Source organism: Salvelinus alpinus, chromosome 14 (assembly GCF_045679555.1).
Source record: "Salvelinus alpinus chromosome 14, SLU_Salpinus.1, whole genome shotgun sequence".
NCBI classification, from domain to species: domain Eukaryota; kingdom Metazoa; phylum Chordata; class Actinopteri; order Salmoniformes; family Salmonidae; genus Salvelinus; species Salvelinus alpinus.
Window position 1 is genome coordinate 9,967,224 of NC_092099.1, and position 27,858 is coordinate 9,995,081.

At 43.0% G+C, this 27,858-nt stretch overlaps 1 protein-coding gene across 2 annotated transcripts; it reads right to left on the bottom strand.

Annotated features, from left to right (window-relative positions):
• Nucleotides 1–1,229: 1,229 nt before the first annotated feature.
• Nucleotides 1,230–27,843, bottom strand: LOC139538368 (sterol 26-hydroxylase, mitochondrial-like). 2 transcript variants are annotated; one of them, XM_071340338.1, is made up of 9 exons: nt 27,531–27,843; nt 23,659–23,849; nt 16,711–16,910; nt 14,057–14,254; nt 13,752–13,915; nt 4,718–4,884; nt 4,526–4,607; nt 4,156–4,356; nt 1,230–1,812 (listed from the first exon to the last, which is right to left on the bottom strand). In XM_071340338.1, exons 1-9 carry the CDS (start codon nt 27,771–27,773, stop codon nt 1,681–1,683), a joined length of 1,578 nt encoding a protein of 525 aa, XP_071196439.1. In that variant the 5' UTR covers nt 27,774–27,843; the 3' UTR covers nt 1,230–1,680. The 2 variants fall into 2 exon arrangements, with proteins under 2 accessions (XP_071196439.1, XP_071196441.1); XM_071340340.1 differs by having other exon boundaries at nt 23,659–23,775; nt 27,531–27,663.
• Between the last annotated feature and the right edge of the window lie 15 nt (nt 27,844–27,858).

The following is a 27,858-nucleotide window of genomic DNA, read 5'->3' on the forward strand; positions in this document are numbered from 1 at the left end:
TGTTGGAATGCAGACTGAAATAGGTTTTCCTCTAGGATTTTGCCTGTGGTAAGCTCTAATCCATTTATTCTTATCCTAAAAAACTGCCTAGTCCTTGCTGATGACAAGCATACAAATAACATGAAGCAGCCACCACCATAAATATGAAGAGTGGTACTCCGTGATGGGTTGGATTTGCCCCAAACATAACTTTATGTCCTGAATACAAAGCGTTATTTTATTTTCCTCATTTTTGGCAGTTTTACTTTAGTGCCTTATTGCAAACAGGATGCATGTTTTGGAATATTTTATTTTGTTCAGGCTTCTTTGTTTTTACTCTGTCATTTAGGTTACTATGGTGGGATAACTACAATGTTGTTGATCCATCTTAAATTTTCTCCGATCACAGCCATAAAACTCTAACTGTTTTAAAGTCACCATTGGTCTCATGGTGACATTCCTGAGTGGTTTCCTTCCTCTCCGGTAACTGAGTTAGGAAGGACTCCTGTTTCTTTGTAGTGACTGGGTGTATTGATACACCATCCAAAGTGTAATTAATAACTTCACCATGCTCAAAGGGATATTCAATGTCTGCTTTTTTATACCCATCTACCAAAAGGTGCCCTTCTTTGCGAGGCATTGGAAAACCTCCCTGGTCTTTGTGGTTGAGTCTGTGTTTAAAATTCACAGCTCGACTGAGGGATCTTACAGATAATCGTATGTGTGGGCTAAGTACATTTGTACTCCTGAACTTATTTAGGCTTGCCCTAACAAAGGGGTTTAATACTTATTGTCTTAAGACCTTCCAGCTTTAAAAAAAATAATAATAATTTGGAAAAAAGATAATTAGACTTTGGCATTATGGGGTATTGTGTTTAGTACCCGCAAAACACCAGTCTCAACATCAACAGTGAAGAGGCGATACCGGGATGCTGGTCTTCTATGCAGAGCTGCAGAGAAAAAGCCATATCTCAGACTGGCCAATAAAAATAAAAGATTAAGATGGGCAAAAGAACACCGACACTGGACAGAGGAACTCTGCCTAGAAGGCCAGCATACCGGAGTCACCTCTTCAGGAGTAGTACACAGTGTTGTACGAGATCTTCAGTTTCTTGCCAATTTCTCGCATGGAATAGCCTTCATTTCTCAGAACAAGAATAGACTGACGATATTCAGAAGAAAGTTATTTGTTTCTGGCCATTTTGAGCCTGTAATCGAACCCACAAATGCTGATGCTCCAGATACTCAACTAGTCTAAAGGCCAGTTTTATTGCTTCTTTAAATCAGAACAACAGTTTTCAGCTGTGCTAACATAATTACAAAAGGGTTTTCTAATGATCAATTTGCCTTTCAAAATGATAAACTTGGATTAGCTAACACAACGTGCCATTGGAACACAGGAGTGATGGTTGCTGATAATGGGCCTCTGTACGTGTATGTAGATATTCCATTTAAACAAAAAATTATTAAATCAGCCGTTTCCAGCTACAATAGCCATTTACAACTTTATCAATGTCTACAGTGTATTTCTGCTCAATTTGATGTTATATTAAATGGACAAAAAAATGTGCTTATCATTCTAAAACAAGGACATTTCTAAGTGAACCTAAACTTTTGAACTGTAGTGTGTGTTTATTTACATTCAGCGATAGATATTGTAGGCTGCTTGGTGACAAATGGCCATCACCTGTCTTTAACATATCAAAGGGCAGCTTTGTCTGTCCTCTCCAGGAAGTGCAGATTGACTTGCCTGTCTGCTACTAAGACGGAGCGATTGAGAGCTTTCACCTCTCCTATGCTGGGGTCCGGTCTGATTTCAAATAGCTTGATTATCTGGGGGAGAGAAAATATCATTTTCAGTCATTGTCAGGGTCTCTTCGGGAGTATTCAGGTTCAAAAAACATTCCTGTCCTATCGGCTTCCTGACAACCACCAACCGCCCTGAGTTCTAGGTCTAGTAGTAACTGAAGTAGCCCTTACAGATCAAGATGCCTTTATATATTCACTAAGAGAGAATAGGCCTAAGTCGTCCACCTAAGCATCGAGCAAGACTCCTGGCCAGCGTTTCCTTTTTAGGAGGGTATTTTCCACAATTTTCAATACCCTGTCCAAACCTTTAACTACACAGTCTTTCTTGAGGAGGAAGTATGTCTGTGAAATCTTCATATTAAAACACTATTGCATTCAATAGCTTTTTTCGATAGATGTTCTCATTGTTCAACTCAAAGTTGTATCAGTTTAATATCAACCAACATCTATAATGATGTATATAGGCCAATACGTAATTCAGAATGACTATATAATCTTGAGACTCAGAATAATATTTTTTTCTTCCTTTTAGCCACATTAATTTTTAGCCACTGATGCTATTAGCCTTTGCATGTTTTGTATCACCTGTGCCATTGTTCCCGTCTCCCTGAGTTATGCGGGCTCTCCATCAGGTGATCGGGTCTTTCTAACAGGCTACAAGTGAAGACAGACACTTCGGGGATGCAACTGCGCCCGTCCTTATTCCGAGGTGCATATTGAATATATTGGAATAACTGTCCACATTTACTTTTCGTCAGCCAACAAGATGGCCTAACAAAGTAGGCCTAACAAACAGCAAAAGCACTAGCCTAGGTCAATCTACTATCCCCCATAGTGGTGGTAGGTAGCCTAGTGGTTAGAGTGTTGGGCCAGTAACCGAAAGGTTGCTAGATCTAATCCCCGAGCTGACAAGGTAAAAATCTATCGTTCTGCCCCTGAACAAGGCAGTTAACCCACTGTTCCTAGGCCGTCATTGTAAATAAGAATTTGTTCTTAACTGACTTGCCTAGTTAAATAAAAAAAATAGTATAAAAGTTGACCTAAATATAATATAAATAAATATTCCAAACATAGTCTTGAGTCTGGGTCAGTTGAAGGATGCGATACATACCAAATTAATACAGCCACTAGCATAACAAAATCTTTTTTACACAATGAGGCTGATGCAACAGATCAGAATGTTTAGCTTAAAATGTTGATAAACTATTAGGCTATTTCTTCACATTATAAGAGCAGCAATGTGCACATGGCAGTAGGCTATAAGCGTGAATGTTCCATTAGCGGGAAAACACCATTATCAAAAGTGACCGCATATACGATTATGCATGCTTTTATTAATGCTTTTATTATAAAAGGTGCATTTTTATGGTAAAAATGATCTTCCCCAAACTTGACTCACGGGCTGCATACGTATGCCAGTTAGGCTCTACACCCCTTGTAAAGCGGATTAATGTGCTTAATTTTAAGAAGTTATTTGGTCACTTTAGTTGTCATACAAACCTTACCAAACATATAGGTCTATGGGCTAGGTTACATGTATGCGACTATGATTCGAAAAAGTCGCCCATCAGACAAATATTGTCACCCATCAGACTGTTCTTTATTTAATCTTGTCTTTACATATATTAAATAATATATGTGTGAAATTTGTTTTTATTTAGAATGGACCATTATCATGCACCTGTCTCAAAACAGGTGAACTATGCACTTAAATAGCAAATGGAGGATGCTTTTCCCGTGGTTCATTTTCATGCCAGCCAGGTAGTCTATACTCCTTTTGTAAATATAAGCAATGTGCTTAATATTAGGAAAGTTGAGAAATAAATATAGTAGGCCTAGCCTATAGAAAGCTGATGGGATCCTCCTCTCTTTAATAGAGGCCATCACTCTGTTTTCTCTCGCAATTGCATAGCCTATATGAAGTGTTTGATTAGATTTTCGATTACATTTGCATTGATATCAAAGTGATTAGAGGGACAATAGAGTGCTGAGTACCAGGCAGTTAGCAAGTTTGGTAGGCTACTAATGACCATCACCAGCATCAGAGCTTGGAGAAGCCTAATTACCGTGACTAAACGGTCACATGGAATTTGACTGCCCTCATGAATCGTGACCGCCAGTGTGGCGGTAATACGGTCACCGCAAATCAAGTCAAATGTTTTATTTGTCACATACACATGGTTAGCAACAGCCCTACCTGTACCCTGAAAGCTCTGTATTATTTAATTTTTTACTTCGACTGGATCCTAGAACGCAAGTTTCCTCTTTAACCTTTACCAAGTCAACTGTGCTACTACAAAATCCACTCTACACAATCTATTGTTGGTTGAAATAGTGTAGTGCAATGTATCTGTAAACTGCTCTTACCCGTGACAAAGCCAGGTACATCTCCAGTTCAGCTATCCGACGACCTACGCAGCCCCGAACCCCAAAACCAAATGGGATAGAGCCAAAGGGGTTTGGTCGGACTCGGCCGTCCCTCAACCATCGTTCAGGCTTGAACTTCGATGGTTCTGGGAATGTCTTTTCATCTTGGCTGATGGCGTAGTGGCACATTGTAAACGAAGTCTACAGACACAAAACAGCAGAGAGGGAAATAATTGTTACAGCACTATACCAACAACGGCATGATTTACATGCATTCAAATGTTGTTTTGTTTTTATGGTTGGGTCAGTTTTAGGACAGTAAAGTGAAGATGTACTTGAAAGTTGGTTGTTTCCCTAAAGAGAGACTAACCTTCTTGGGGAAAAAATGTCCGCCAATGATGACATCCTTCTCTGCCATGATGCGTGAGTTCAGGGGGACAACAGGGTACATTCTGGAGAACAGGAAGTACATCAGAAATGGTGTTATAGAGCAAGATAAGGGAACTTTCAAGAACTCCATCCTTTCCAAAGTGACGTACACGACCACTTTCACATTTCTTACCTTAGTGTTTCCTTGATGACAGCCTTGAGGTATGGCATGCAGGTGACATCTTGAGCAGATGGAATGTTGTCTCCTGGTATACAGCGGGACACCTCCTGATAAAGGGTGTTCTGCACATTGGAGTCCCTGGACAGCAGGTACATCGCCCACATCATGGTATTGGATGTCTTAAAATATGACAACAGCAGCGTTAGTGACACAGGAGGCTACTGCCGGGAGAACGGCTCATTATAATGGCCGGAGTAAAGCAAATGGAATGGCATCAAACACCTGGAAACCATGTGTTTGATACCATTCCACTTATTACGCTCCAGTCGTTAACACGAGCCCGTTCTCCCCAAATAAGTTGTCACCAACCTCCTGTGGTTAGTGAATACATGCCTTTATCGTACAACACACTGGGGCCATACTTGTGAACTTTTGGTTAGAACATTGGTTAAAATCAGTGGTCCCACCCCTTCCCTCAGTCAGGCATTCAACTTACTCTTCAAAGTTGTAATAGTAGAATGCAGAAGGTGCCATGTCGAATTTGGACAGTGCATAAGCAGTTTTGCTAATGTAATGTCAGTCATTACAGACCGTAGAGAACTTTTATATTGTCAGAAATGTCCAGATCACCTAGCCCATGTCAGGTAACATTTTTAGCTAGGTTTTTATAGCCCATTGATTTTGTTGTAATGTTTGAGTTACTCAGACATGAATCGGTGTTAATTTTGTCAACAAAAATAGTGACTCAAATATTTGTCAAACACCTATTTTTCAGTGGCAATTGACGAGACTATAACTGACTAAATAGAGCCAGAAAAAAATTACTATTATTTTTCAGTTCACTAAATTAATATTAGCAGCACAGATGAGTAGCAACACAGCCTTCATCAGCTGGTGAGCTGCTGGGCGCAAGCAACGAGTGTAGGCAGACAGGCTCTGATTATACACATCACGCAGGTGACCCTCTTGCTTCACCTTAGCTAAACAGTCACCACCAGCCTTCTAGTTAGCTACCCTTTGCCTGGTTAAAAAACACAAGCTGCTTTACGATATTAAAGACAATAGCAGCATTGAGTTTAATAGTAAAACAATAGTCTAGCTATGTTTTACTCCCACTTCAGTAGGCTTTAGAAAAGTAGGCTGTCTTTGAATTTGTAGTCTCGATCAATCCTTACACTTTTCCCACTGAATTTCATATACAGGTTCTGTATCCAAGTCTCCATCTTTTCTTCAGAGAAAACGTCTTGATTCTAGCCCTTAGGCTACCGTTCAAAAGACATGACTCATAAAATGGCACTACGTTTTTTTCTTTCTATCATGCATTGGCAGGCCACATTTTACATTCATAAAGCATATCCTCCCCCTCCTCCCCCCTCCTCCCTCTCTGCTGATGACTTCGTCAACCATTTTGAAAAGAAGGTCGACGACATCCGATCCTCGTTTGCTAAGTCAAACGACACCGCTGGTTCTGCTCACACTGCCCTACCCTGTGCTTTGACCTCTTTCTCCCCTCTCTCTCCAGATGAAATCTCGCGTCTTGTGACGGCCGGCCGCCCAACAACCTGCCCGCTTGACCCTATCCCCTCCTCTCTTCTCCAGACCATTTCCGGAGACCTTCTCCCTTACCTCACCTCGCTCATCAACTCATCCTTGACCGCTGGCTACGTCCCTTCCGTCTTCAAGAGAGCGAGAGTTGCACCCCTTCTGAAAAAACCTACACTCGATCCCTCCGATGTCAACAACTACAGACCAGTATCCCTTCTTTCTTTTCTCTCCAAAACTCTTGAACGTGCCGTCCTTGGCCAGCTCTCCTGCTATCTCTCTCAGAATGACCTTCTTGATCCAAATCAGTCAGGTTTCAAGACTAGTCATTCAACTGAGACTGCTCTTCTCTGTGTCACGGAGGCGCTCCGCACTGCTAAAGCTAACTCTCTCTCCTCTGCTCTCATCCTTCTAGACCTATCGGCTGCCTTTGATACTGTGAACCATCAGATCCTCCTCTCCACCCTCTCCGAGCTGGGCATCTCCGGCGCGGCCCACGCTTGGATTGCGTCCTACCTGACAGGTCGCTCCTACCAGGTGGCGTGGCGAGAATCTGTCTCCGCACCACGTGCTCTCACCACTGGTGTCCCCCAGGGCTCTGTTCTAGGCCCTCTCCTATTCTCGCTATACACCAAGTCACTTGGCTCTGTCATATCCTCACATGGTCTCTCCTATCATTGCTATGCAGACGACACACAATTAATCTTCTCCTTTCCCCCCTCTGATAACCAGGTGGTGAATCGCATCTCTGCATGTCTGGCAGACATATCAGTGTGGATGACGGATCACCACCTCAAGCTGAACCTCGGCAAGACGGAGCTGCTCTTCCTCCCGGGGAAGGACTGCCCGTTCCATGATCTCACCATCACGGTTGACAACTCCATTGTGTCCTCCTCCCAGAGTGCTAAGAACCTTGGCGTGATCCTGGACAACACCCTGTTGTTCTCAACTAACATCAAGGCGGTGACCCGTTCCTGTAGGTTCATGCTCTACAACATTCGCAGAGTACGACCCTGCCTCACGCAGGAAGCGGCGCAGGTCCTAATCCAGGCACTTGTCATCTCCCGTCTGGATTACTGCAACTCGCTGTTGGCTGGGCTCCCTGCCTGTGCCATTAAACCCCTACAACTCATCCAGAACGCCGCAGCCCGTCTGGTGTTCAACTTTCCCAAGTTCTCTCACGTCACCCCGCTCCTCCGCTCTCTCCACTGGCTTCCAGTTGAAGCTCGCATCCGCTACAAGACCATGGTGCTTGCCTACGGAGCTGTGAGGGGAACGGCACCTCCGTACCTTCAGGCTCTGATCAGGCCCTACACCCAAACAAGGGCACTGCGTTCATCCACCTCTGGCCTGCTCGCCTCCCTACCTCTGAGGAAGTACAGTTCCCGCTCAGCCCAGTCAAAACTGTTCGCTGCTCTGGCACCCCAATGGTGGAACAAACTCCCTCACGACGCCAGGTCAGCGGAGTCAATCACCACCTTCCGGAGACACCTGAAACCCCACCTCTTTAAGGAATACCTAGGATAGGATAAAGTAATCCTTCTAACCCCCCCCCCCTTAAAAGAGTTAGATGCACTATTGTAAAGTGGTTGTTCCACTGGATATCATAAGGTGAATGCACCAATTTGTAAGTCGCTCTGGATAAGAGCGTCTGCTAAATGACTTAAATGTAAATATCGTGGGCTGTTCTAAAACTAGGCTACTTTTGGACTGGGCCGTCAACCATTTGTTTAGGCTACACCTTGTTCAGTGATGTTACCTCATTAGCTAGCTATAGCTAACAACCTGGGGGAGCGTTCAGCAGGACACAACGTTTTAGAAATATACTATGAAGAACAAATAACTTAATTCAAGAACATTTTTCAACTGAACGTGGCCCTAGTAACATTACCAGTAGGGTATATTTAGTGGCACAGAAAGAAAGGTAAAGGGATAGCAAACAATTTGAGAATAGTGTCCAAAAATAGTGTTGATATACGCAATGACAATGACATTCACCAAAGTAATGAGACTGGGTGTGTAAATTTGAGAGATATCATTCACGCAAAGAAATGAGACTGGGTGTGTAAGTATGCCTCCAGGACAATATGGTGAAGTTGGCCTCATGTATAGACCCCCAAACAAATAAATAAGACCAAGGACATCCAAAATCCATCAGATTAACAGTTAATGAAGCCAGTCTGATGGCCTGGAGATTGAAATATAGTTTCTGTCTCTCGGTACAAGCTTTGATGGACCTAAACTGCCTCCACCTTCTAGATGGTAGCGGGGTGAACAGGCAGTGGTTCAGGTGGCTGAGGTCCTTGATGATCTTCTTGGCCTTCCTGTGACATGAGGGCGAGCTCTCTCTGCTGTCTCCTGTAGTCCACGATCAGCTCCTTTATTTTGTTGACATTGAGGGAGAGGTTATTTTCCTGACACTACTCTGCCAGGGCTCTCACCTCCTCCCTGTGGGCTGTCTCGTCATTGTTGGCAATCACTACCACTTTTGTGTCGTCAGCAAACTTGATGATTGAGTCGGAGACGTGCGCGGCCACGCAGTCATGGGTGAACAGGGAGTACAGGAGGAGGCTGAGCATGCACCCCTGTAGGACTCCCGTGTTGAGGATCAGCGTGGCAGAGGTGTTGTTGCCTACCGTCACAACTTGGTGTCAGCCCATCAGGAAGTCCAGGACCCAGTAGCACAGGCATGGGTTTAGACCCAGGGCCCTGAGCTTAGTGATGATCATGGAGGGCACTATGTTGTTGAAGGCTGAGTTGTAATCAATGAACAGCATTCTGTAACACTTTACTTGACACCTAGCATCACAACGTTTTGACACACTCCAAACCATGTCATAATATTTCATAACAGCTGACATGACCATATTATGACCGGTTACGACAAGTTATGTCAGCTGTTATGACACATATATTTAGACCTATTGTGACCATATATTGCATTTTATGGCTGGTTATGACAACTACTGTAAGAAAGACGCTCCTCTGGAGACCAACTACTCCAGCATTGAACAGCTGTTCTGTTTCCCAGTGACCGAACACAAAGACAAGGGGGCAGATGCTCCTATCAAAAAGGAGCCTAAAGAGATCTCCTTTATTGACACAAAGAATAATTTGAACTACCACTGTAGTTCTTTTATGGCTGGTTATGACACCTAAAGTACTAGTCAAAAGTTTGGACACACCTACTCATTGCAGAGTTTCTTTTTTACTTTGTAGAATAATAACACATACAGAATCATGTAGTAACCAAAAAAAGTGTTAAACAAATCTAAATATATTATATGTTTGAGATTCTTTAAAGTAGCCACCTTTTGCCTTGATGACAGCTTTGCATACCCCTTGGCATTCTCTCAACCAGCTTCATGAGGTAGTCACCTGGAATGCATTTCAATTAACAGGTGTACCTTGTTAAAAGGAATTTATTTCCTTCTTTATGCATTTGAGCCAATCAGTTGTGTTGTGACAAGGTAGGGGTGGTATACAGAAGATAGCCCTATGTGGTAAAAGACCAAGTCAATATTATGGCAAGAACATCTCAAATATGCAAAGAGAAATGACAGTCCATCATTACTTTAAGACTTGAAGGTCAGTCAATGTGGAAAATGTCAAGAACTTTGAAAGTTTCTTCAAGTGCAGTCACAAAAATCATCAAGGGCTATGATGAAAATGGCTCTCATGAGGACCGCCACAGGAAAGGAAGATCAAGAGTTACCTCTGCTGCAGAGGATAAGTTCATTAGAGTTACCAGCCTCAGAAATTGCAGCCAAAATAAATGCTTCACAGCGTGTTCAAGTAACAGACACATCTCAACACCAAGTGTTCAGAGACTGTGTGAATCAGGCCTTCATGGTCGAATTTCTGCAAAGAAACCACTGGGGCGGCAGGTAGCCTAGTGGTTAGAGCATTGGGCCAGTAACTGAAAGGTTGCTGGTATGAATCCCTGAGCTGACAAGGTAAAAATCTGTCGTTCTGCCCCTGAACAAGGCAGTTAACCTACCGTTCCCTGGTAGGCCGTCATACTAAAAAATACTAAAGGACACCCATAATAAGAAGAGACTTGCTTGGGCCAAGAAATACGAGCAATGGACGGGTAGAAATCTGTCTTTTGGTCTGATAAGTCCAAATTTGAGATTTTTGGTTCCAACCGCTGTGTCTTTGTGAGACGCAGAGTAGGTGAACGGATGATCTCTGCATGTGTGGATCCCACCGTGAAGCATGGAGGAGGAGGTGTGATGGTGTGGGGGTGCTTTGCTGGTGACAATGTCAATTATTTACTTAGAATTCAAGGCACACTTAACCAGCATGGCTACCACCACATTCTGCAGCGATACACCATCACATCTGGTTTGCACTTAGTGGGACTATCATTTGTTTTTCAACAGGACAATGGCCCAACACACCTCCAGGCTGTGTAAGGGATATTTGACCAAGAAGGAGAGTGATGAGTGCTGCATCAGATGACCTGGCCTCCACAATCACCCAACCTCAACCCAATTGAGATGAGTTGGACCGCAGGGTGAAGGAAAAGCAACCAAAAAGTGCTCAGCATATGTGGGAACTCCTTCAAGACTGTTGGAAAAGCATTCCATGTGAAGCTGGTTGAGAGAATGCCAAGAGTGTGCAAAGCTGTCATCAAGGCAAAGGATGGCTACTTTGAAGAATCTAAAATATAATTTGTTTAACACCTTTTTGGTTATTACAAGATTCCATGTGTGTTATTTCATAGTTTTGATGTCTTCACTACTATTCTACAATGTAGAAAATAGTATATTAGCCTCTCGAGTAGCTGTGCCACTAGAGATTCTGGGTTCGAGTCCAGGCTGTGTCGCAGCCGGCCGCGACCGGGAGACCCATGGGCGAAGCATAATTGGCCCAGCGTCGTCCGGGTTAGGGGAGGGTTTGGCCGGCAGGGATATCTTTGTCCCATCGCGCACTAGCGACTCCTGTGAAGGGCCGGGCGCAGTGCACGCTGAGACAGTCGCCAGGTGTACGGTGTTTCCTCCGACACATTGGTGCGGCTGGCTTCCGGGTGAAGCAGGCATTGTGCTGGGTTGTGTTTCGGAGGAGTTGCAGCAGTTACAGTGACGAGACAAGACTGTAACTACCAATTGGATACCACAAAATTAGGGAGAAAAAGGGGTAAAATATATTTAAGAAAATAGTAAAATAAAGAAAAATCCTTGAATGAGTAGGTGTCAATAATTTTTTTTTTACTGTGTTTATTGGATTTTCAAACACCATATTTACAAAATAATTAAACTTGTAAGTTATTTGGTAGTAATATAAAACAACACATCAAGGACAACAATACAGCAAAACAAAGAGACAGACAGAAATAACAAATAAAACAAAGACAAAAAATATATATTTTGATAGTTGTTACAAGTCAACTAGCACAGATAATACAGTCCTCCTTATCATCCGAGATTCCATGTATACACATACCAGGCCTCTTACGTCACCGATATATAAATATACATCACTCTGGAACTGCAGAGAAATGTAGTCGTTTAACATAAGAAAAGAAGGGAGCCCACATTGCATAGAATTTGTCTATAGACCCATTGAGGGTGTGTTTAATTTTTTCCAACTTTATGCAATTTAAATGGATTTAATACAAAGAGCATGAGAAAGGGGTGCAGAGGATTTCCATCTAAGAAAAATTAATCATCTCGCTAACAAAGTGACAAAGGCAATGACATCCTTATTCATTTTGGCCAGTTGTATTGTGGGAAAGGAAACCCCAAATAATGCAATAAAAGGGTCTGGTTCGATCTGTGTGCCTCTTAATTCTGAGAGTGTGTTAAAGAGGTCTTTCCAGAAACCAACAAGAGATGGGCAACATCAAATTATGTGTACGTGATTAGCAGGAGACTGGTTACATCATACACAATTAGGGTTCACATCCGTTGTACATTTTGGATAATCTCGCTTTGGTCCAGTGAGCCCTATTAATGAGTTTGCATTGAATGAGACCGTGCTGAGCGCAAATAGAAGAGGTATGTAGCCTTTTGAGTGCCCCTTCCCATAGCTCATCAGATATTTCCTCACCCAGTTCCTCCTCCCATGAGGATTTAATATTGTTTGATGAGGTGGTTTGTAGTGAGCAAATTTGACTATAGATTATTGACAAGTTGCCTTTTAGAGTAGGAAGTGGGATAAGAAATGTGTCAAACTGTGTTTCACCAGGAAGGTTGGGGAATCCTGGATCTATGCTGTGGACGTAACTCTTGACTTGTAAGAACCTAAATAAATTATGTCTGGGGAGCCCAAATTTAGCTAATAATTGTTCAAACGTACTTAATGTATTGTTAATATAGAGATCTCTAAATATTTTAATACCAAGACTAGACCATGTTGAGAAAGCACCAGCAACCATAGATGGGGGAAAAGCTGGGTTTGAGGTTACCGAAGCGAAAGAAGAGGTTGTCTGAAACCCAAAGTGGCGTCTAAATTGACTCCAGATCTTCAATGTTGTTTTGACACATTTTTGGTGAAGGAGGAGTAAGGGCCTGTAACGGAGGAGTGAGCGAGGGCAGACAATGATGCCAGTATAGATGAGGCGTCCTCCATCTCTATTCAAATTGGGGGTAGGAATATCTCCCTGCTCTGCAACCAGTACTGAATGCCTGGGCAGGCGCGTAGCTGGCGCTTCATAGCTCCGAAGCTAGCCCCCTTCTTAGACACAACCGTGCAGGCCGAGCAGCTTCTGAAGCAGCTGGGCCATGAACTCTGTCGGTCTTGGGCCCTCCACTCCCTCCGGTATTCCCAGAAGATCAATGTTGTTCCTCCGCATTCTACTTTCCATATCTTCGCATCTATTGTCGAGGTATATCACCCTAGTTATTAATGAGCCAACGTTAGCCTCTAGCTCAATAATGCGAGTGCTGTGGTCTGTAGCACCAAGCTCCGATAAGGCTGCTACGTGTGTGTCGAGCTTATTCTGTATACTCTCTATAGATTTTTTAAGCTCGTCTTCGACCATTGATATCTCTGACCTGAGATGGGTAAAATTTACTCTCTCTCTACCAAAAATATCGGTTTTGAGGGTACCCATCACAGATTGTAGCAGCTCTACAGTCAGTGTTCCTGTGGGTCAGTGTTCCCTCTCCTGATTTAGCTCCACGGCTGAATCAGGAGGGCGCGGGCTTGCTGCGGCCTGCTCTTTCAGACTCCGTTTTTGGCTGGGTAGACGACATTACAACATTTCTCAGACTTGATCTGAGTTGTTTAGAGGTCTCTTCAGACGCCTGACCAAACAGAAATGCATACAATTTTGCGAGGTTAAATATATAAATTTGGTCACTAACTAGGGAAATGCGTTCTACATCCTTGGCTTACAACAGCACCCCCCGTGTGTCCAAACTTTTGACTGGTAGTGTACATGCAATAGGCTACTTTATTATAAAGGATTTTTTCCCCCCCGGGTTGCTTCCCCTAATTTGAAACTCACACACCGCATAAACTGAGACGGTAGTTTAACCTCCACAGATTTACTTACCGTATCGACTCCAGCCAATAACAGCTCAGCGATGCTGCCGTACACCTCCTTATTGGTCATCTTTGTATTGGAGAGGAGGTACGTTAAGTATTCTCCCTCAACTTCCTGGTTTGTGTCCACTCGCTTCTGAATTGCCTCCATCTTCATCTCAATAAACTTCACAGCTGAAAAAGAAAATCGTTATCTATCTGTACTAATAGGTAATCAAATGAATTCCAATATCAACAATGCACACTCCAATCCAATGCTCTTAAATCCTTGAGATGTGCAGAAGTGCACAGAATGTCTTATGCTGAAGAACTCACAGAATTTGAAGATGCCCTCCCAGCCAGCGATGTAGCGCCCATAGAATGGCAGGATGTTGCGGCTCCACTTGGGCAGCATGGCCACCGGCAAGCTGTAGGAGAACATCTGAGCGATGGAATCGATGAAGTGCTGCGTCTCCACCGGGATCTCTTCCTCCAGGCAGCCGATCCGCGTCTCAAACAGGATGGAAGAGATTCCTGAAGAACAGAAATTTAAAGTTTAAGATAAACTTTTGTCTGCACATGAATGGTGAAGCCATAGACTTATGGAGCACAGACACCATCACTGCTGATACTGTACATATGATGCAAAGGGACAGATTAACAGCAAAGTCATCACTATCATTTGCTCAGCAGCATGGAGAGAGAGTAAACACAGCTTTTACTACCTGTTGAAAACATTTTGACCCAGTGGGACAATTAGATTTGTCTCTGGCCCAGTTCTCCAATCACAGCTGCAGTGCAGGCGAGGCCAGCAGAACTCCACATCAGGCTGGTCAGAGGTTCTAAACAACTCTCCATGACACCAAACTCTTTTTGTACGTCCACATATAGGAGCCTGAGGGAGTGCAGGTCTCTGCTCACCTCATCCAGAGTGAAGATTTTATAGGAGATCAGAATCTTGCTCTCTAGCCTGGTCAGGTCGTGGAACATAATGCCCAGTGCTGGCTGCATGATGAGGTCCACGTTCATTGGCGTCAGATCCCTCAACTGCACTAGTGTTCAGGTCAGTCATGTCCACAAACTCCTGCAGGGATGGGATGTCGTGGTAAGCTGTAGGGCGAAGCCTGGTTTTCGGCACTGTCACTGCCGATGATGTTGGTGAGAGTAAAGCAGGAGCAAAGTTAATGTGAATCAGCCCTTGGGGACAACACCAAATATGTTTGTCAGATTCACACTTGTCTCCAACTCACTAGGTCAAAGTCCGAATCTACTTTCTTCAGCGAAGTGAGGAGGATGAATGCAGACACTTCAATGTGTACAAGTGGGTTATTATGCAGGATTAGTGTTTCCAAGCTGTGCAGACCAAATTAACTGTTCTTTGTAATCATGTTTTTATCCAAGTAAGAAACTAAATTTACCCAGTCCCTTAAATGTAAAGTCTACAATGGTGGTGACTTTATTAACAAATAAATCCAGCCGCTCGAGATTCATCAAGCAACCAAACAACTCTGAAGTGATGTTTGTGATGTGTAAATTACTCAAGGAAAGTCTCCTCAGCCACGTGACAGGACTCGAGTGTTATAAAACATACCGAGCTCAGGTGCGCATGTTAACAGTCATGTCTGTTAGAGTCTTCAAAGAATGGATCAACGTGAAGTTAACGGTGCCATACCCTTCAAGTTGTATTACCTTTATACCCTGGCAGTTTCTCAATGCAGATGTGTAGTTGTACCTACATTTAGGAAGCTTTAAGACCATTTTTGTAATTGAACGTTTGAGTACTGTTTTACAAATGGATTCAGATTAATTTTCCCTGTCAAAGGAAAATTATATATTCTGCTGATTCCAGACTACAAAAGCTCCATTTAATAGGTTATCAATATTGGACAAAATGAGATACAATAGAATTTCAAAGTATTGGAATGCTCCTTTTGCTATATGACGTGCATTAGGGACAGTAAAAATGACCTCTTGAAGATGATGGAAATAAGGTAGCTGAAGAATCACTGTTTAAGTCTGAGCAGTTTTGGTGTCTCAAAATGACTATCCCCTCTGACTCAAAGTCCAGGGTCATTAATGAATAACATATTGACTATGCTACATTGTAAATCAGAAAGCTCCCGTATACAGCTGATGATTGTGAGTTTCTTTTTAAAAAAAGGATCCCACCCAATGCATCTCACTTCCTCCTAGCCTCTGCCTACTTCGGAGGTAGTGACAAGCATTGTCGGTTCATCTGACATACTAAGATGCCAGACACTACGTAAAGCATAATCTTCCATATTATTACAAAACACCTTAAACCATGACTGGAGAGACTCAACGAAAACAGCAAAGAGCTGCTGTTTTTATGAGTAAGTTCATATTTAAAGTTGTTATTCAGCACTGTCAACACTTTTGTTAACACTTAAAAACCATAGAATGTGCGTTCTCCCTACTTCCACTCCCGCTACAACCAGCACAGCAGCTGCAATGAAGGAGTACAGCAGTGTTTCGATAAGCTTGCGTTACTATTTAAGTAATGTTTAAAACCAAATCTGAGCTGTAGATCTAGGCTTGCATTTTGACTCAGAAAGTGATCTTGACTCAGAAAAGGTTGGTGACCACAGCTTTACAGCATCCAGGTATGAGGCATTAGGATGCAGCTGTAATGCATAGCAAGACTAGCATGTATGACCCCGTTATAATGTCGTATAATCATCTCATAATGAGCCGGACTAAATAACAGCCAGTTTGAGACAGTTGAAAATGTTATGCATCGAGATAGCCCACATGACATTAGAATCCTTGTTATAAGACATTTGAAAGCCTATTAATGCTTATAACAAGTTAGAATTATATTAGCATTATACCTGGATGCTTTAAAAAGACCCAGTTAAACATGCAACTTGACCCAACTTAATCAAATCATTGAACTTAAAATGAACTGTAGATATAGTGAAGGGTGAAAGAATCGCTGTCCCGACCCACAGGCAGAATTTCCCACGTACCCTCCAGAGAGAATCGGTAGAGCTCATTGGACAGGTTGTTCACCAGGTCTCCCGTCGGGCTGGTTCGACGTAGATGGTAGATCCTCTTGATCAGGTCGCTGACCACCTCGTTGACCACGTCTCCGTACTGCACCGAGTCTTTAGGGTGCATCATGCGCTTGTTCAGCACAGTCCTCAGATTGTACCACTTCACCCCTTCCCTGTCAGGAAACATATACTGTATCAGGAAACATCCATGACACATTCACAACAATAACATTGATGAGACATTCATTAATTGGTACATGTTGGAATTTAGGTAACTTCATATTGAATTCAAGCAGGATAAGACGGGATAAAGCTTTAATTTCAGCTTCTGTGTAAATTGCATACAGTATGTAACAATAGTGTATTACTACTGTTACGTAACCGGCTCATTTAAATGGATTTACTGTTTTTGAGCATCCGGTTTGATTAACGTGACTGGACCTTGACCTACAAATCCACGCAGGGTGTTGTGCTGGTCTTGCAGCACGTGGAGTTCACGGAACACAAAACTAAGGAAATAAATCAGAACCACTGCACTGCTTCTCGATTTGAAGCATCTGTGTTGATATGCATAGGAAATGTCACAAAGCTAGATGGATACTAAGTAAAATATATGTAATCTCATACAGTTTGATGGTTCTAAAAAGGACACTCCCAGTGCAAACTGTGCTGTGTTAGTCTATAGTTCAAGTTTCCTGCCTTGCACACACGCATGGTCTATGGAAATGTGTAATGACAGCCTTTTTTTTGAATCACTGGATCTGTAGCATTTTCTTTCATGACAGAGCACTAGTGTATCAATGGCATCACTGCAGTGATGTGTAGTCAAGGTAGGCTGGGTAGACAGTGCTTACCCTGTGATATACATACAGTGCCTTCAGAAAGTATTCACATCTCTTGACTTATTCCACATTTTGTTGTGTTACAGTGTGGGATTAAAATGGATTCAATCGTCATTTTTTTGTTAACAATCAACACAAAATACTTTGTCAAAGTGGAAGAAAAAAGATTTACAAAATGTTAGAATTGATGAAAATGAAACACTTATTTATCTTCATTACATAAGTATTCATCCCCCTGAGTCAATACATGTTAGAATCACCAGTCTTTCTGGATAATTCTCTAAGAGTTTTGCACACCTGGATTGTACAATGTTAAAATTCTTCAAGCTCTGTCAAGTTAGTTGTTGACCATTGCTAGACAGCCATTTTCAAGTCTTATCATATATTTTTTACTTCAATCAGCTTGAAAATCTAACCAAGCCACTCAGGAACATTCAATGTCGTTTTGGTAAGGAACTCCAGTGTATATTTGGCCTCGTGTTTTAGGTTATTGGCCTGCTGAAAGGTGAATTTGTCTCCCAGGGTGTGTTGGAAAGCAGACAGAACACGGTTTTCCTCTAGGATTTTGCCTGTGCTTAGCTCTATTCCATTTCTTGTTTTCGTTAAAAGAACTCCTTGCCGATGACAAGCATACTCATAACATGATGAATAACACCATGCTTGAAAATATGAAGAGTGGTACTCAGTAATGTGTTGTGTTAGATTTGCCCCAAACATAACGCTTTGTACTCAGGACAAAGTTTATTTTGGGCAGTTTTACTTTAGTGCAAACAGGATGCATGTTTTGGAATATTCTTATTCTGTACAGGCTTCCTTCTTTTCACTCTGTCATTTAAGTTAGTATTGTGGAGTTAATACAATGTTGTTGATCCATCCTCAATTTTCTCCTATCACAGCCATTAAAACTAATTGTTTTAAAAAGTCACCATTGGCTTCATTGCGGTTTCCTTCCTCTCCGGCAACTGAGTTAGGAATGACGCCTGTATCTTTGTAGTGACTTGGTGTATTGATACACCATCCAAAGTGTAATGAATAACTTCACCATGCTCAAAGTGATAAAAATAAATAAAAAAGCAGACATTGATTATGTACCCATCTACCAATAGGTGCCCTTCTTTGAGAGTATTTGAAATTCACCAAGGGACTTTACAGATAATTAGTTGTGTGGGGTGCAGAGACGAGGTAGTCAATCAAAAATCATGTTAAATCCTCTCACATTCTGAAATTGCATTTTTGTCCCCCCCCATCCAGTTTTATAATTGCGCTATGACACAAAAAATGGCATCAGGTTGCGTTTTCAAACGGCTGGATTTAGGGCTGTGCAGACAACACAGCACATGTGGACAGGCTGTGTGAAGGTAAAGCTTCCGAAAGGCTGGCTTAGGAACGGCACAGGAGAGTTGAACAGATGTAGATGTTGTCAGTGTGTATGTGTTGCGCTCTTTCTCCAAGTTGTTACAGACGCACTGAGAAAATTATAGATACACAAGACATGCTAACCTCTCACCATTAAAATAACAGGGGAGGTTAGCATTTTTGGGGGGATACAATATTTATGCCTATGTAACTTTCTCACTCACTATTTCCGAGTCATTCAGGGATATACCGTAATCATGGTAGCATCCATATTAATGTAGAAGTGTTTAGAAAACATTATATTCTTATTTACAATAAAAGTGACCCAAGATGTCACAATACATGATTTACCATTGAGTTTGAGTTTATTTTTTACAGGGACAGTGCACATTAATCAACGTTTCACTAAAAGTGCCGGTTTTTAGCCAGCCGGCTAATTTTCGACCGCAATCCCTGGGCAGGTTATTAAAAACAATTACAATATAGACAATCATTGAGCATACAGACAAAGCAACATAGGACAAGCAAGACGTAGCATACAGAGAGCAACATAGAAAAAGCAGCAAGACAAAATTCATAAAAGCAACAAAAGTGTTTCCACACCTCACAAGCTACAGAAAACATGGAAAGTGGCAATACACAGCTAGGGATTATGTTCACAAATCTGATTGACCTTTAGCCATGTCTTCATTCATTTTGTGAAAGTGTGATATGTGGTGCAGTTATGTGTCTGATGGCAGTGTATTCCAGACATGGGAAGCTCTCACAGAGAAAGCGGATTTACTAAATGTGCTTTTCCTTAAGGGAACTATACAGTCACCTCTCATGGCAGACCTTGTGGATCTGCTGCCATATGTTTGGGTTTTCTGTTGAACAAAAATACTGAGTGGAGGGGGAGCCAGGCCATTTAGGATCTTGAATACAAGACATGCATCGGTGTATTGCACAAGATTTTCCCAACTCAGGAGCTCATGCTTTCTGAGGATGTAACAGTGATCATGGCTATGGGGTTTCCTATCAAGCACTTTGAGAGCCTGTTTGTGGACAGACTGAATAGGTTTTAATGTTGTACAGCAAGCTTGGGCCCAGCTAGTCAAGCAGTATGTTAAGTGGGGGAGTATCATAGATTTGAAGTAGTTTTGCTACCTCTGTAGTCAAACTATTTCGTATAAATCGGAAATTAGCTAGGTTGAATTTGGTTATTTGAATTACCTTTTCACATGCTTTTTAAAAGAGATGTTGGAATCAAGTATGATGCCAAGGTACTTAAAATCAGATACCACCTGGAGCTTCTCCCCTGACACATAGACTTCTGGCTCAGTAGCATCTGTTGCCCTCTTGGTGAAGAACATGCAAACTGTTTCTTTCACATTGAGATGCAAACACGAGTCACTGAGCCACTTTGTAACCTGGACCATTACAGTAGTGAGTTCTTGTGCAGCTTGTTGTTTGCTCTTCGCATGCACATATCACTGTATTATCTGCATACATTTGAACTTCAGACCCAGTACAGACAGAAGGCAGATCATTAATGTACAAGCTGAACAGGAGGGGCCCCAGTATTGACCCTTGGGGCACGCCCACATCATAGCTAAGAGTGGGCGACAGCTCATTGCTCACTCTGACACACTGAGTTCTGCCTTCAAGGTATGATTTCATTAATTTCTAGTGGGCGTAAAATAATCTGAAACACAACCAAAACAAACAGCAAATGAATCCAACAAATGTCTAGAGTCACAAGCTTGATGTAGTCATTGTGTGCTATGAATATGGGACCAAATAATTAACTTTTTACTACTTTAATACACATACACTACCGTTCAAAAGTTTGGGGTCACTTAGAAATGTCCTTGTTTTTGAAAGAAAAGCACCTTTTTTGTCCATTAAAATAACATAAAATTGATCAGAAATACACTGTAGACATTGTTAATGTTGTAAATGACTATTGTAGCTAGAAACGGCAGATTTGTTATGGAATATCTACATAGGCGTAGAGGCCCAGCAACCATGACTCCTGTTTTCCAATGGCACGTTGTGTTAGCTAATCCAAGTTTTAAAAGGCTAATTGATCACTAGAAAACCCCCTTTGCAATTATGTTAGCACAGCTGAAAACTGTTGTCCCGATTTAAAGAAGCAATAAAACTGGCCTTCTTTAGACTGGTTGAGTATCTGGAGCGTCAGCATATGTGGGTTCGATTATAGGCTCAAAATGGCCAGAAACAAAGGACTTGCTTCTGAAACTCGTCAAGTCTATTCTTGTTCTGAGAAATGAAGGCTATTCCATGCAAGAAATTGGCAAGAAACTGAAGATCTCGTACAACGCTGTGTACTACTTCCTTCACAGACCCAGCGCAAACTGTCTCTAACCAGAATAGAAAGAGGAGTGGGAGGTCCCAGTGCACAACTGAGCAAGAGGACAAGTGCATTAGTGTCTAGTTTGAGAAACAAATGCCTCACAAGTAATCAACTGGCAGCTTCATTAAATAGTACCCGCAAAACATCCGGCTCAAAGTAAACAGTGAAGAGGCGACTCTGGGATGCTGGCCTTCTAGGCAGAGTTCCTCTGTCCAGTGTCTGTGTTCTTTGGCCCATTTTAATCCTTTTTTACATTTTTTATTATTGGCCACTCTGAGATATGGCTTTTTCTTTGCAACTCTGCCTAGAAGGCCAGCATCCCGGAGTCGCCTCTTCACTGTTGACGTTGAGACTGGTGTTTAGCGGGTCTTCTAGGCAGAAAAAAACAACCTGACAAATGTACACTATTGCACCGCAAACAATAACTAGCAACCACCGTCTCCCTCACTGCTAGCTGTCGGGCAGGCAAACAGTGAGTACTGGAATGTCCACTAGTCTGAAACGTCATTACCAAATAACACTTTTACTAAGCTAACCTATGAAATTGTTAAGATGTTCGAATGGATCATTTAGCCATTTGATTTAGAATTTTCGGACACCGTTAAGTATTTTTTTTTAATTGGCATTCACAAGTAACCAATGGAAACGCATTGAATAACAAGTTCATAAATGGCAAAACAGACAGTCAAAAAATAAATCATAAGGAATAAGGTTTTTAAGTGTCTGTCCTATATCAAGGAGATGTTTTTTTATATATTTTTTGTTCACCTTTATTTAACCAGGTAGGCAAGTTGAGAACAAGTTCTCATTTACAATTGCGACCTGGCCAAGATAAAGCAAAGCAGTTCGACACATACAACTACACAGATTTACACATGGAGTAAAACAAACATACAGTCAATAATACAGTAGGAAAAAAAAGTCTATATACAATGTGGCCAAATAAATAAATACAGTAGGGGAAGAGGTAGTTGTTTGGGCTAAATTATAGATGGGCTATGTACAGGTGCAGTAATCTGTGAGCTGCTCTGACAGCTGGTGCTTAAAGCTAGTGAGGGAGATAAGTGTTTCCAGTTTCAGATTTTTTTGTAGTTCGTTCCAGTCATTGGCAGCAGAGAACTGGAAGGAGAGGCGGCCAAAGGAGGAATTGGTTTTGGGGTGAGCAGAGAGATATACCTGCTGGAGCGCGTGCTACAGGTGGGTGCTGCTATGGTGACCAGCGAGCTGAGATAAGGGGGGACTTTACCTAGCAGAGTATGAAGAGAGGGCTAGCCAACGAGAGCGTACAGGTAGCAGTGGTGGGTAGTATATGGGGCTTTGGTGACAAAACAGATGGCACTGTGATAGACTGCATCCAATTTATTGAGTAGGGTATTGGAGGCTATTTTGTAAATTACATCGCCGAAGTCGAGGATCGGTAGGATGGTCAGTTTTACGAGGGTATGTTTGGCAGCATGAGTGAATGATGCTTTGTTGCAAAATAGGAAGCCAATTCTAGATTTAACTTTGGATTGGAGATGTTTGATGTGAGTCTGGAAGGAGAGTTTACAGTCTAGCCAGACACCTAGGTATTTGTAGTTGTCCACATATTCTAAGTCAGAACCGTCCAGAGTAGTGATGCTGGACGGGCGGGCAGGTGCAGGCAGCGATCGGTTGAAGAGCATGCATTTAGTTTTACTCGTATTTAAGAGCAATTGGAGGCCACGGAAGGAGAGTTGTATGGTATTGAAGCTTGTCCAAAGAATACATTTTTTTGTGAGCACAAAACTACCTCTGTACTGCCTTTCATTCCTTTGTATGGATTACCTTCAGACCTTCAGAGTAAAACGGAGGACACCATCATGTTTGTGAGAGTCATCCGTCTATAGAGTGGTCATAAGTTTGTAGGCCGTTCGGATGCTGCAAACGTTTTTTGTGAGAAGACATTGTCGGGATGTCTCGTGGTCTGAAAAACACTGCTGTAGCTCGGCCACCTTCCACCACAGATGTGGAAGGCCACCACAGGCAGATGCGGTGGATTTAGACACAGCCCGTGCAAAAAATACAGTATCTAGCTTAATCTGACAGATGTTTACGGCGTTTTGTTTATTATGTTACTTACATTGACGCACAGGTGAGTCAGAGGATTTTAATAGCCTATGTCACTCTGGTTGTTGGAGCTTCATCAAGGTTTGTTAGTAAATCTGGCTTTGATAAGAGCCCGTGCTTACCCAGCCACCGACCTCACCGCGTCACTGAGTGTGATCATAAGACATATTATATATGTACAGTATATTCTAACGTGACTGCTTTCCCCTTGCCACTGCTATATCCCTCTCTTAAGTGATCTCATCACTTCCCACCAAAAGGGCATCCCTGTCCCCTTACTCAGTGAAGGGGCCGTAACCAATGCCCCTCAGGTCCCGGTACTCTGTCCAGAGGGACATGTCTCCTCGGCTGGGGAACCTCTCGTCCTTCCTAAGCAGCTCCTCCAGTAGCTCCACACTGTTGAGAGCAACGGAGTTAATGCTGCCTATGCTTATTTTGTACATGGGGCCGTACAGCTGCTTCTCATACACCTAGCACACAGAGTGAGAGAGAGTGAGAGTGAGAGTGAGAGAGAGAGAAAGACTAGCTGGGTTACATATAGTATAGGCCTACTTTGTTGTACACACATCTACTATTCAGTCTTTTCCACATTGTTATGTAACTGAAAAGCTGGATTGATATTAGGAAATGGGGTCAACAAATCTTTCAACATGCATTCTGGTACAACAAATGTAAACCGCTGTACTTTTGTAATCCCTGCTGTGTCAATGGGGATTGTATTTCCAGTGCAAGACAGCTCTTAGAGAAGGTAAACAACACTGCATGTCAGCTGAGACTGCCTGTTTTCCTTAAATTGCACTCATCCGCGGGTTACTACGGCAACAAATATATATATATTATATACCTTTATTTAACCAGGTAGGACAGTTGAGAACAAGTTCTCATTTACAACTGCGACCTGGCCAAGATAAAGCAAAGCAGTGTAACAAAAACAACAGAGTTACACATGGAATAAACAAAGTAGGGTCAATAACACCATAGAAAATCTGTATACAGTGTGTGCAAATTAAGTAAGGAGGTAATGTTTATTACATGACATAGTGGCAAAGTAAATACTGGCATAAATACTGGTGTGCAAAAGAGCAGAAAAAAACAGATATGGGGATGAGGTAGGTAGTTGGTTAGATGGGCTATTTACAGATGGGCCAATTGGCAAGAGAGTTATTGTAGTTGGTGTACTTCGTTTGCTAGCAGGGGGAATGGGCTTAGCTCGAGTCTAACTGGTACTTCTGGACAAGGGCGTTAGCCATGATAGCCACTCGCTAGCTAGCTGCGATGATCCGGTGAAATGGTCCAGAGCTTGCGGCAGGAGTCCAGTGATGTAGTGGGGGGGGGGAAAGCAGTCCAATATGCTCTGGGCTGATATCTCGCTGCGCAGACTCGCAGATATTATTAAGGTAAAAACTGCTAGCAGTGGCTAACAATGATTAAATAGCTAGTAGCTAATTAGCTGGCTAGCTTCTGAAGGCTAGCTTTTCTTCTGAAGGCTAGCTTCGCTTCTGAAGGATAGCTTCGCTTCTGAAGGCTAGCTTCTGATGGCTACCTTCTGATGGCTAGCTTTGCTTCTGAAGGCTACCTTCTAGCTTCTGAAGGCTAGCTTCTGATTGCTAGCTTCTATCTTCTGAAGGCTACCTTCTGAAGGCTACCTTCTGAAGGCTACCTTCTGAAGACTACCTTCTGGCTTCTGATGGCTAGCTTCGCTTCTGAAGGCTACCTTCTAGCTTCTGAAGGCTAGCTTTGCTTCTGAAGGCTAGCTTGGCTTCTGAAGGCTAGCTTTGCTTCTGAAGGCTAGCTAGCAGAAGCTTAGCTTCTTGAAGGCTAGTGGCTAGCTTCTGGTGGCTAGCCTTGCTTCTGAAGGCTACCTTTGCTTCTGAAGGCTACCTTTGCTTCTGAAGGCTAGCAGAAGCTGGCTAGCAGAAGTTTAGCTTCTTGAAGGCTAGCTTCTTGATGGCTAGCTTCTAGCTTCTGAAGGCTACCTTCTAGCTTCTGAAGACCACCTTCTGAAGACCACCTTCTGAAGCTTTGCTTCTGAAGGCTAGCTTTGCTTCTGAAGGCTAGCAGAAGCTGGCTAGCAGAAGCTTAGCTTCTTGAAGGCTAGCGGCTAGCTTCTGGTGGCTAGCCTTGCTTCTGAAGGCTACCTTTGCTTCTGAAGGCTACCTTTGCTTCTGAAGGCTACCTTTGCTTCTGAAGGCTAGCAGAAGCTGGCTAGCAGAAGTTTAGCTTCTTGAAGGCTAGCTTCTTGATGGCTAGCTTCTAGCTTCTGATGGCTAGCTTCTAGCGGCTAGCTTCTCTTCTGAAGGCTACCTTCTAGCTTCTGAAGGCTAGCTTCTGATGGCTAGCTTCTGATGGCTAGCTTCTGATGGCTACCTTCTGATGGCTAGCTTCGCTTCTGAAGGCTACCTTCTGATGGCTAGCTTCTGAAGGCTACCTTCTAGCTTGATGATAGCCACTCGCTAGCCATGATAGCCACTCGCTAGCTAGCTGCGATGATCCGGTGAAATGGTCCAGAGCTTGTGGCAGGAGTCCGGTGATGTAGTGGGGGGGGGGGGAAGCAGTCCAATATGCTCTGGGCTGATATCTCGCTGCGCAGACTCGCAGATATTATTAAGGTAAAAACTGCTAGCAGTGGCTAACAATAATTAAATAGCTAGTAGCTAATTAGCTGGCTAGCTTCTGAAGGCTAGCTTTGCTTCTGAAGGATAGCTTCGCTTCTGAAGGCTACCTTCTGATGGCTAGCTTCGCTTCTGATGGCTACCTTCTGATGCTACCTTCTGAAGGCTACCTTCTGATGGCTAGCTTTGCTTCTGAAGGCTACCTTCTAGCTTCTGAAGGCTAGCTTCTGATTGCTAGCTTCTATCTTCTGAAGGCTACCTTCTGATGGCTAGCTTCGCTTCTGATGGCTACCTTCTGATGCTACCTTCTGATGGCTAGCTTTGCTTCTGAAGGCTACCTTCTAGCTTCTGAAGGCTAGCTTCTGATTGCTAGCTTCTATCTTCTGAAGGCTACCTTCTAGCTTCTGGCTAGCTTCTGATTGCTAGCTTCTATCTTCTGAAGGCTACCTTCTGAAGGCTACCTTCTAGCTTCTGATGGCTAGCTTCGCTTCTGAAGGCTACCTTCTAGCTTCTGAAGACCACCTTCTGAAGCTTTGCTTCTGAAGGCTAGCTTGGCTTCTGAAGGCTAGCTTTGCTTCTGAAGGCTAGCAGAAGCTTAGCTTCTTGAAGGCTAGTGGCTAGCTTCTGGTGGCTAGCCTTGCTTCTGAAGGCTACCTTTGCTTCTGAAGGCTACCTTTGCTTCTGAAGGCTACCTGAAGGCTACCATCATCAAGCTAGCTTCTACCTTCTGAAGGCTACCTTCTGAAGACTACCTTCTTGATGGCTAGCTTCTACCTTCTGATGGCTACCTTCTGAAGGCTACCTTCTAGCTTCTGATGGCTAGCTTCGCTTCTGAAGGCTACCTTCTAGCTTCTGATGGCTAGCTTCTGATGGCTAGCTTCAGATGGCTAGCTTCAGATGGCTACATTCTAGCTTCTGATGGCTAGCTTTGCTTCTGAAGGCTAGCTTTGCTAAGCAGAAGCTTAGCTTCTTGATGGCTAGCTTCTACCTTCTGATGGCTACCTAGCTTCTAGCTTCTGATGGCTAGCTTCTAGCTTCTGATGGCTAGCTTCTGTTGGCTAGCTTCTGATGGCTACCTTCTAGCTTCTGATGGCTAGCCTCTGTTGGCTAGCTTCTAGCTTCTGATGGCTAGCTTCTAGCTTCTGATGGCTAGCTTCTGTTGGCTAGCTTCTGTTGGCTAGCTTCTAGCTTCTGATGGCTAGCTTCTGTTGGCTAGCTTCTGTTGGCTAGCTTCTAGCTTCTGATGGCTAGCTTCTGACGGAGGTTCCAGTTATAAGGTCTAAAAAAAAAAATGCAGATCCGTACCACGTTGGGTGAGGCGGGTTGCAGGAAGGTATATTTAATTCGAAAATGGAAAAAGAGATTGACGGATCTCATGTTTCAATTTGTTAGTAAATATCAGAAACACACAGCAAGATATTGGAAACTTACAGTACCCAAAACATAGAGAGTGGTAAATATTTGCAGCAAGCCACTTTGAGTGCCAAAGAAAACATAGAAAGCCCACTTAGATAACACACATTTCACTTTTTCCTGTACCTGTAGCTCATGTAGACGCTTGTAGTAGCCTTGGACATACAATCTGTACAACATCACCCTGGTTTTGATCCTGGGGAGGTCATCCTCGGTCCGAATCTTATCCTGGGAGGTGGACGGTTGGGCAACTGAGGGAGAAGGGGTGCCTCCTGCACCCCTGGTGTAGACCAGAGCCAGGGCAGTAGGGAACGGCAGGAGCCAGCGGCAGCTCCTCTGCACCATACTCTGGGCCAGACAGACGACCATGATGGGAGCAGTACAAGGAATGTCTAAAAACACAGGGCTTCTGTTTCACCAGTGAGACTGGGGAGGGGCCATATCCCTGTGACTC